At 51.1% G+C, this 10,812-nt stretch overlaps 1 protein-coding gene across 1 annotated transcript in view; it reads right to left on the bottom strand.

Moving 5' to 3' along the window:
* Nucleotides 1-1,668: 1,668 nt before the first annotated feature.
* The window catches only part of LOC122547798 (dynein regulatory complex protein 11-like), a gene marked incomplete at its 5' end in the record, with an annotated part of 31,310 nt that continues 22,166 nt past the window's right edge, over nucleotides 1,669-10,812 (bottom strand). Inside the window, 4 exons of the mRNA XM_043686378.1 lie at nucleotides 1,669-1,916; nucleotides 5,025-5,132; nucleotides 6,625-6,707; nucleotides 10,710-10,765. Coding sequence (XP_043542313.1) covers nucleotides 1,669-1,916; nucleotides 5,025-5,132; nucleotides 6,625-6,707; nucleotides 10,710-10,765 — 495 coding nt within the window. The remainder of the gene's footprint in view (nucleotides 1,917-5,024; nucleotides 5,133-6,624; nucleotides 6,708-10,709; nucleotides 10,766-10,812) is intronic.

Genomic DNA, 10,812 nt, shown 5'->3' with positions numbered 1-10,812 from the left:
GGAGAGAGAGAGAGAGAGAGGGAGAGGGACAGAGAGGAAGAGGGACAGAGAGACAGAGAGAGAGCGACAAAGCGAGAGAGAGACAGACAGGCAGAGAGAAAGAGAGAGACAGAGAGGAGGAGACGGAGACACACAGAGAGATAGAGACAGAAGAAGATAGAGAGACATGCAGAGACAGAGAGATACAGAGCCAGAGAGGGAGAGAGAGAGAGAGCGCGATGGAGATGGAGAGCTGGAGAATGTGCCAGTGCTGGGGTCGGACCGAACTGGAGAGCCACCATGTGGTTGGAAAGCAGAAGGCTCCCTCTCCTCTGAAATACACAATCGTTCGCTCAACAATGTCACCACCGTCCTTCAGAATACAGTCAGAGACTCCTACACCATACAGTGTTAGTGGCTTTCTCCAGAACAGTGCCCAGACCAGCCCGGCCCGGCCCAGTCCAGCCCAGTACAGCACAGCACAGCCCAGCCCAGCCCAGCTCAGACCAGCCCGGCCCAGCCCAGCCTGGCCCAGCCCAGCCCAGCCCAGCCCAGTCCAGCCCAGCTCAGACCAGCCCGGCTCAGCCCAGCCTGGCCCAGCCCAGCCCGGCCCGGCCCAGTCCAGCCCAGTACAGCACAGCACAGCCCAGCCCAGCCCAGCTCAGACCAGCCCGGCCCAGCCCAGCCCAGCCCAGTCCAGCCTAGCCCAGTCCAGCCCAGCCCGGCCCAGTCCAGCACAGCCCAGTCCAGCACAGCCCAGCCCAGTACAGTCCAGACCAGCCCAGCTCAGCCCAGCCCAGTCCAGTACAGCCCAGCCCAGTACAGTCCAGACCAGCCCAGTACAGTCCAGACCAGCCCAGCTCAGCCCAGACCAGTCCAGTACAGTCCAGCCCAGCCCAGCCCAGTACAGTCCAGACCAGCCCAGCTCAGCCCAGCCCAGTCCAGTACAGCCCAGCCCAGTCCAGTACAGTCCAGCCCAGTCCAGCTCAGCCCAGCCCAGCCCAGTCCAGCCCAGCCCAGTCCAGTACAGTCCAGCCCAGTCCAGCTCAGCCCAGCCCAGTCCAGTACAGTCCAGCCCAGTCCAGCTCAGCCCAGCCCAGTACAGCCCAACCCAGTCTGGCCCCATTCAGTCCAGTCCAGTCCAGCTTAACCCAGCCCAATCCAGCCCAGTCCAGTCCAGCCCAGCCCAATCCAGCCAGTCCAGCAGTTGTGATTCCTGGACTCAACAGTGACCCCCTCCTCCCCCATGGCCCCACACTCTGTCATTCCTCCCTGACCTTCCTCCCACCTCTATCCTCATTCAGTCCCTTCAGCCCATCTCCCAGCTCCTAGCATCACGCTGAACCTCTCTCCCTGAACCCCGAACAGGAACAATAGCCATAGAGCTGGGTGTTTTTAGATAGCTCTGTCAAAGATGGGTTGAATGGCCTCCTCTTACATTCAGGGAGTCATGCAGCACAGAAGAGGCCATTTGGCCCATCAGGTTTAAACTGATCTACTAACACTATCCCACTTTCCAGTGTCATTGCCTTGAACATTTCAAATCCTTATCACAAACTTTATTCAGCCCCCACAGACCCCAGTCCCCTCCCCCTGCCAGACCCCCCACCCCAGCCCCCTCAGAACACTTCCAGTTCCCAGATACCCCACAAATCTCCCTCCCAGCACCCCCAGCTCCACCCCCAACCCTCACAGACTCCCTCCAGCCCCCGCCTCTCTCCCGGTGAGTGGCCCTACCTTTAAGACCATGTGAAGCATCATTTGCAGACCTGCTTTTCCTGGGTATTTCCCGGCGATGTTCTTCGCTGTCAAATCAAACAGTGTGGCACAGGACTCCGTGCAGATACTGTGCACCAACATCTTCTTGCCTACTCCATGGGGGCCAGCCAGAAGGATGGACTTCACCAGGGGAGCTTTCTCATGGAGCGGCTGGGAGCCTACAGAGGGCAGAGTGAGAAAGCAGAGGATCTCTATTGGTCAGGGAGAGACCCAGCTGAGCCAATCCTGGGGCGGGGTGGGGTGGGGTGGGGGAGGGGGTTCACACAGTTTGCTCACTGACACTGACGTTGTTGCAAGCACAAATGAACAAGTTGGCATCCGCACTGAGCCAGCTGGGTGGACAGGTCACTTATTGGTTGGGAGGTGCAGATCGAGGTGGAGTTCACACACCAATGGATCATGGACCCCAATCCTGAACAGTGTGGTACCACACCATACCAAGGCCACCATTTTTAAAAATGCAAACAAGCATTAGGTTTCATTTAGAGTCATAGAATCATAGAGATGTACAGCATGGAAACAGACCCTTCAGTCCAACCCATCCATGCCCACCAGATATCCCAACCCAATCTAATCCCATCTGCCAGCACCCGGCCCATATCCCTCCAAACCCTTCCTATTCATATACCCATCCAAATGCCTCTTAAATGTTGGAATTGTACCAGCCTCCACCACTTCCTCTGGCAGCTCATTCCATACACGTACCACCCTCTGTGTGAAAACGTTGCCCGTTAGGTCCCTTTTATATCTTTCCCCTCTCACCCTAAACCTATGCTCTCTAGTTCTGGATTCCCCAACCCCACAGAAAAGACTGACTATTTATCCTATCCATGCCCCTCATGATTTTATAAACCTCTATAAGGTCACCCCTCAGCCTCCGACACTCCGGGGAAAACAGCCCCAGCCTGTTCAGCCTCTCCCTGTAGCTCAGATCCTCCAACCCTGGCAACATCCTTGTAAATCTTTTCTGAACCCTTTCAAGTTTCACAACATCTTTCCGAAAGGAAGGAGACCAGAATTGAACACAATATTCCAACAGTGGCCTAACCAATGTCCTGTACAGCCGCAACATGACCTCCCAACTCCTGTACTCAATACTCTGACCAATAAAGGAAAGCATACCAAATGCCTTCTTCACTATCCTATCTACCTGCGACTCCACTTTCAAGGAGCTATGAACCTGCACTCCAAGGTCTCTTTGTTCAGCAACACTCCCTAGGACCTTACCATTAAGTGTATAAGTCCTGCTGAGATTTGCTTTCCCAAAATGCAGCACCTCGCATTTATCTGAATTAAACTCCATCTGCCACTTTCTAGAGGAACAGCATCATAAAGTAGATAAGATCCTGCTCAGTCTCTACCCGCCCCTTGGTTGGACCACGTTTTGAAGTACTCTGTGTAAGTCTGGTCACCATATTATAAACTGGAAACAGTAAATAAAGAAGATTCATAAGAATGATACCAGAAATATGTGTAAGTAAATATCAGGAAGGGATTGGCAGACTGGACCCCATCTCTCTTAGAAAGAGTCAAATGGTGGCCTTTAGAAAAGGTTTGGATTGAGTGACCACAATGAGTGTGGAGCTGGCTGGAAGGGGTTCTCTTCGGTTCTATCTCTGTGACATTGCGGGTGCTCTGGAAGTACATTGTTGGCAATACAATGACTGAGCGAGATACATTAATTCATAAATTTAGAACATCATTGGCTGATGTGAAAGTTGACAAGGCACTGGGACTGGGTGAGGTACATCCCAGAATTCTGAAGAAAGTGAGGATACGAATTGTGGGAACGCTGGTCTCAATCTTTCCGTCTTCCCCAGACTCAGGGGAGCTGCCAGAGGATTGGAGAATTGTTTAAGCAAGACTGTAAGGATAATCCCAACAATTACAGAGCAGTCAGTTTACCATCAGGGGTGGGGAAGCTTCTAGAAACAATTATTCAGGATAGAGTCAGTAATCACATGGAAAAAGGTGGGATAATCAGGAGGAGCCGGCTTGGATTTCTAAAGATGAAGTTGTGTTTAACTAACGGACAGGAGTTTGTCACAATATTTGCGTGAAGAGTTCCAATAATGTTGTGTCTCAAGGCAGTTGGTGACCATCACTCACTAACCTGTCAGATGAGCCACCCAGGAGATTCTGTGTCACTGGTCCATGGGATCGGTGGTGTTTGTGATGAACCTGATCCTAGAGCCTGATCTGTGGCCACACACTGGACACGTGTACCCGGGAGGTGGAGGTAGCCTTTGGCCTCAGTATCGCTAGTGTCCCAGGGAATTAACGCAAGCCTAGAGGCCTTCTCCTTTAATGCAATGGGTATTAGAGGGTAGGCCGATGAGGTAAGGGTATGGATTGATATCCAAGGAGCAGGACTGGTAACTCAATATTCCAGGGTATAGCATCCTAAGACAGGACAGGGGAGGGTGCCAGAGGAGAAGTGCTGTTGTCTTGTTAATTCACGAGTCAGTTATTATGGTAAGGAGGGAGGATATCTTGGCAGAGTCTTCAAATGAGGCTTTGAGAGTAGAATTTAGAAATAAAAAAGGAGCAGCCATATTGCTTGGAATGTATGATAGTCTCTTGAATAGTTAGCGGGCAATGGAGGAACAGATCTGTAGGCAATTCATGAAGGTATGTAAAAACAACATGAGGGTGATTATATCAGGGTTTCAGCCAGCAGGTAAGGGCAGGGAGAATCCAAGATGGTCAACAATATCTCAAGGGGAAGGAAAGAGCGTTTTCTCTTGTCCTGAGCATTTGGAACTTGTCCCCTTGTTATCTACCCTCAGCACTGACCCCACCCTCTCGGCACTGACCCCAACCCTTTGGCACTGACCTCTAACCCCTCGGCACTGACCCCGACCCCCTCGGCACTGACCCCCCCCACGCCCTCAACACTGACCTCTAACCCCTCGGCACTGACCCTGACCCCTTGGCACTGACCCATGTCTCAGGGCTAATTGGTCAACACTAACCCTCAGACATGACCTTCCAGTACTGACCTCTCACCCAGACCTGACCCTTCAGCACTGACCTCTCACCTCAGGTTGACCCTTCTATAGCCTGTTGCCCACAGCTGATGCCAGGGTGAGGTGAGGACAGTGTGACAGGTTTACACCAAGACACACTTTGGAAACATGGAGGCTATGGCTGTTGTTGTGTGAGAGAGACTCTGAGTGGGTTATCTCTGTCCTTTTAGCTGTTCCCTCTGGTCTGGAGTTGCCCAGAGGGTGTGAGCTGGGTGAAGGTGTAATCCAATCACTTACCCAAGGGCAGGATGGCGTACATGGTGATGATCTGGCGGATATCGTACAGTGATGGCATTGGGTTGATGTCGGCACTGAGCAGGGTGCTCCCTAAGTAACTGAAATCTCCTGTGGAAACATGAGCCAGTCAGTAAGTCAGGCGGTGGTCAGCGAAGAGGGTGAGAATGGGCTGGAGGAAGAGTCAGGGCAGGAGAATTCAGTGAAACAGCACAGGCTGGTAAATGATCCCACAGCCAACGGATCAGATCTGAGCTCTGCAGTCCTACCCCACCCAGTTATGTATGTATGGAGGCTCCACAAGTATCCCCATCCTGAGTAATGGGAGAGCCCAGCACATCAGTGTGAAAGATAAGGCTGAAACTTTCACAGTAATCTTCAGCCAGAAGTGCCGAGTGAAAGGTCCACCTCAGCCTCCTGCAGTGGTCCCCAGAATCACAGCTACCAGCCGTCAGCTAATTCGATTCACTCCACGTGATTTCAACACAGAGGTCACAACAGCAGGTCAGAGGCTGGGAATCCTGCAGTGAGTAACTCACCTCCTGACTCATCTACAAGGTGCAACTCAGGAGTGTGAGGGATTACTCCCCACTTGCCTGGATGGGGGCAGCTCCAGAAGTTGACCCCATCCAGGACAAAGCAGCTCCTGCTTGATTGGCACCACACCCACAAACAACCCCTCCCTCCACCCCCGGTGCTCAGTAGCAGCAGTGTTTACCATCTACAAGAGGCCTTGCAGAAATTCACCCAAAGACCCTCAGACAGCACCTTCCAAACCCACGACCACTTCCATCCAGAAGGACAAGGGCAGCAGATACATGGGAACACCATCCCCTCCAGGTTCCTGAGTGGAAATAGAGTCTCGGATCCTCGGGTCATGCAGCACGGAAACAGACCCTTCGGTCCAACCTGCCCATGCTGACCAGGCTTCCCTGTGTTTGGCCCATTTCCCTCTAAACCTTTTCTGTTCATGTTCCTGTTCCCATGTCTTTTAAATGTTGATACGGTATCTGCACCGATAACCTCCTCTGGCAGCTCATTCCACGTATGAACCACCCTCCTGGGTAAAAAGGTTGCAACTTAAGTTCCTTTTAAATCTTTTCCCTCTCACTTTTAATCTATTCCCTCCAGTTTTGAGTAAAAAAACCTTGTCTATTTACCCTCTCCATGCCCCCCCCCTGTAATTTTATAAACCACTATAAGGTCACCCCTCAGCCTCCGACGCTCCAAGGAAAAAGTCCCAGCCATCCTGCCTCTCCTTATAAATCAAACCCTCCAGGCTGGGCAATATATCGTCAGTCCTTCAGTGTTGCTGGGTCAAAATCCTGAACTTCCTCCCTCAGGAGTTGTGGGTCAACCCACAGCACATAGACACAGTGATTCGAACAGGCAGCTCACCCCCACCTTCTCAAGGGGCAACTAGGAACGGGCAGTAAATGCTGGACCCAATCACAAACATCCCCTAATATCAGTTAGTGTTTGATCTTTGTGGCTGAAGATCAAGGGTGAAAGGGAAAGGGTTTAGGTTGAAGCTGAGAAGGACAATGGGGTTGGACAGGAGGGAATGTCGGTCAATGACGAGGACCCAGAGTCAGATACTCACCTAAATAACTGGCCAGAGGAACCTGTGGGGCTGCCTTCAACAATCCCTGTTCAATCAACTCATCGCACAGAGAGTTCAAACTCCTGAAACACAAAGGGAACACTGTCACATCCTCCAGTACAGTAGGGAAGGAGCTCTCGAGAATCTCAGCACCGGGATTTTTAAAACCATCTCACCCATTAGGTACAGTGCCCACTCCCTCAGCACTGACCCTCTGACAGTGCCCACTCCCTCAGCACTGACTCTCCGACAGTGCCCACTCCCTCAGCACTGACCCTCCGACAGTGCCCACTCCCTCAGCACTGACCCTCCGACAGTGCGCGCTCACTTTTTAGAGTTCACGTTTTACTCTAAACTGTGTGCTGTTTTCCCCAGCATACTCCCAGACAGGGTCAGATCTCTGACAGGTTTAAGCAGCAGGTTAAGCGAGTTGTTCTGTGCAATTATAATGTTCCCCTGGCACAGGAGGCTGCTGTCAGGCAAGGACACAAACAGGTCACGCTTACAATGAGTTTCCGATCCAGTGTGATTCAGCTGCTGATCCCAAAGACTGGCTGATCACCTCAAATCTATGTCCCTCCTGTCTTTACCCAACCTGCTGGTGTTTACAAAGCACACAACACAGTGTCCCAATGTTCGATCGCATTCTGTCATTGGACAGCATTTACTGAATAACCTTGAAGGTGTAAAGACTGACGCTGACATTGATGTTCGGATTGTCAGTCCTGCCCACAGAGTGGTGACAGATACTAACTGACAGGGTCTGTTCCATGCAGGTAGAAAGAACGTGCATCTGCATTGCTCTGTCACCACTCACCAACATCGCTGAGAGTGGTTCTCTGGGTCAACTCTTAGAGCTATGATTTGACCAATCAGAGTCAATCTGCCGTAAAATTAAATCAAAGGTTGTTAGTTAACTGTAAGTCATGACTAACTGGTGCATTCTCCATGGCAACACATCGACCAAACAAAGTCCACCTGTCAAGTGATGTTTAGCACCCCTGCAGTGCAGAAGAAGACAATGGCCCAGTGGTATGTATCATTGCTGGACTATTAGTCTATCGATCCAGGGAATGTTCTGGGGACCTGGGTTTGAATCCTGCCACAATAAATGGTGGAATTTGAATTCAATAAAAAACATCTGGAATTAACTGATGATTGTGAAAAGTTTGTCGATTGTCAAAAACAGCCATCAGGTTCATCAACAGCAGCACAATCTGTAACCTCATGGCCCAGCACATCCCCCATTCAACCATTACCATCAAGTCAGGGGATCAACCCTGGTTCAATGGAGAGTGCAGAAGGGCATGCCAAGAGCAGCACCAGGCATATCTAAAAATGAGATGTCAACCTGGTGAAGACACCAAATAGGACTACTTGCCAAACGGCATAAACAGCAAGAGATAGACAGAGCTAAACGATCCCACAACCAAAGGATCAGATCTAAGCTCTGCAGTCCTTCCACACCCAGTTGTGAATGGTGGTGGATAATTCAACAACTCAATGGAGGAGAAGACTCTACAAATATCCCCATCCTCAATGATGGAGGAGCCCAGCACATCAGTGCAAAAGATAAGGCTGAAATATTTGCAGTAACCTTCAGTCAGAAATGCCAAGTGGATGATCCATCTCGGGCTCCTCCAGTGGTCCCCCGCATCACAGATACAGTCTCCAGACAATTCGATTCACTCCATGTGATGTCAAGGAATGGCTGGAGGCACTGCAAAAGCAATAGGGCCTGATAACATTCCCGCAATAGTACTGAAGACGTGTGCTTCAGAACTTGCTGCTCCCCTAGTCAAGCTGTTTCAGTACAGTTACAACACTGGCAACTACCCGACAATGTGGGAAATTTCCCAGGTATGTCCTGTACACAAAAAGCAGGACAAATCCAACCTGGCCAATTACTGCCCAGTCTCCTCTCCATCATCAGTAACGTGATGGAAGGGTCATCAACAGCGCTATCAAGCAGCACCCGCTCAGCAACACCCTGCTCAGTGACATCCAGTTTGGGTTTCACCAGAGGTCACTCAGCTCCTGATCTCAGTACAGCCTTGGTTTAAACATGGACAAAACAGCTGAATACTAGAGGTGAAATGAGAGTGACAGCCCTTGACATCAAGGTCGCATTTGACCAGGTATGGTATCAAGGAGTCCTAGCAAAACTGGAATTAATGGGTATCACGGGACAAACACTCTGCAGGTTAGAGTCATATCTGGCACAAAGGAAGATAGTTGTGATTGTGGAGAGTTAATCATCTCAGCCCCAGGACATCTCTGCAGGAGTCCCTCAGGGGAGTGTCCCAGGCCCAACCATCTTCAGCTGCTTCATCAATCACCTTCCCTCTGTCATAAGGTCAGAAGTGGGATGTTCGCCGATGATTCAGCACCATTCACAATTCCTCAGACACTGAAGCAGTCCGTGTTCATATGCAGCAAGATCTGGACAATATCCAGGCTTGGGCTGACACGTGACAAGTAACAGTCACCACACACAACTGCCAGACAATGGCCATCACCAATAAGAGACAATCTAACTATCACCCCTTCACATTGAATGGTGTTAGTATCACTGAATCCCCCACTATCAACAGCCTGGGGGATACTGTTGACCAGAAATTCACTTGGACTCACCATATGAACACAGCAGCTACAAGAGCAGGTCAGAGGCTAGGAATCCTGCAGCGAGTAACTCACCTCCTGACACCCAAAGCCTGTCCACCATCTACAAGGCACAAGTCAAAAGGGTGATGGAATACTCCCCACTTGCCTGGATGAGTGCAGCTCCAACAACGCTCAAGAAACCTGACACCATCCTGGATAAAGCAACCCACTTGATTGGTACCACGTCCACAAACACCCACTCCCTCCATCACCAGCGCTCAGTAGCAGCAGTGTGTACTATCTACAAGATACACTGCAGGAATTCACCAAAGATCCTCAGACAGCACCTTCCAAACCCACGACCACTTCCATCGAGAAGGACAAGGACAGCAGGTACATGGGAACAGCATCCCCTTCAACTTCCCCTCCGAGCCCCTCACCATCCCGACTTGGAATTATAATTGCTCTGCCTTCACTGTCACTGGGTGCTGGAATTCCCTCCCTAAGGACATTGTGGGTCTACCTATAGCACATGGACTGCAGCAGTTCAAGAAGGCAGCTCACCCCCACCTTCTCAAGGGGCAACAAGGGACGGGCAGTAAATACTGGGCCCAGTCAGTGACCCCCCCCCCCGTGTCCCACAAAATGAATAAATAAATAAAAAGCTTGGCCCATCGACTCTGCAATGACCCTCTCAAGGACATTCCACTCTGACCCTCCCCCTAGACCTGTAATCCCACATTTCCCACGGCTAATCCACCCTCACCCTAACCCAGTAATCTCCCATTTCCCACGGCTAATCGACCCTCACCCTAACCCTGTAATCCCCCATTTCCCAAGGCTAATCGACCCTCACCCTAACCCTGTAATCCCCCATTTCCCACGGCTAATCGACCCTCACCCTAACCCTATAATCCCCCATTTCCCACGGCTAATCGACCCTCACCCTAACCCTGTAATCCCACATTTCCCACGGCTAATCGACCCTCACCCTAACCCTGTAATCCCACATTTCCCACGGCTAATCCACCTAACCTGCACATTTTAGGAACCCAGAGCACCTGGAGGAAACCCACGCAGACATGGGGAGAATGTGCAAACTCCACACGGACAGCCGCCCGAGGCTGGAATTGGGCGCCGTGCGGCAGCAGTGCTAACCCCACAAATCCCACAGAGGCAGATGGAGACATTTGATTTCAAACAAAATCTGGAGTGGACAGAGCTCCTCTGATAGTGACCAGGAAACTACTGCCAATTGGTTCACTCATCTCCTCCTATCCATCCCCAATCTGGGTCTACATGTGACTCCAGACCCACAGCATGGAGCGTCAGTCCTGAGGTCCTGATGCCAGGGGAGCCAGGGTCTGTGACTGTGAACCGTGATCCTCTTGGGAATGGAGTCGGGAGAGAGCAATCACACTAAATCCCCAGGATCAGAGTGGACTGCTGCAGATGGTGGGATGGCCTTTGACGTTTTTTACCTGTTGGCTGTAAAGTCTTTCTCCTTCTTCTTCGATCCTTTCTCTTTACCTTTGGCCTAAAGAGAAACAACACAGCCCTGTGTCAACGTTCACTCTGACTGTA

The sequence above is a fragment of the Chiloscyllium plagiosum genome, unplaced genomic scaffold, assembly GCF_004010195.1.
Source record: "Chiloscyllium plagiosum isolate BGI_BamShark_2017 unplaced genomic scaffold, ASM401019v2 scaf_2815, whole genome shotgun sequence".
Taxonomy (NCBI): Eukaryota; Metazoa; Chordata; class Chondrichthyes; order Orectolobiformes; family Hemiscylliidae; genus Chiloscyllium; species Chiloscyllium plagiosum.
The sequence above is the reverse complement of the archived record's forward strand: the minus strand, read 5'-3'. Positions and strand labels throughout refer to the sequence as shown.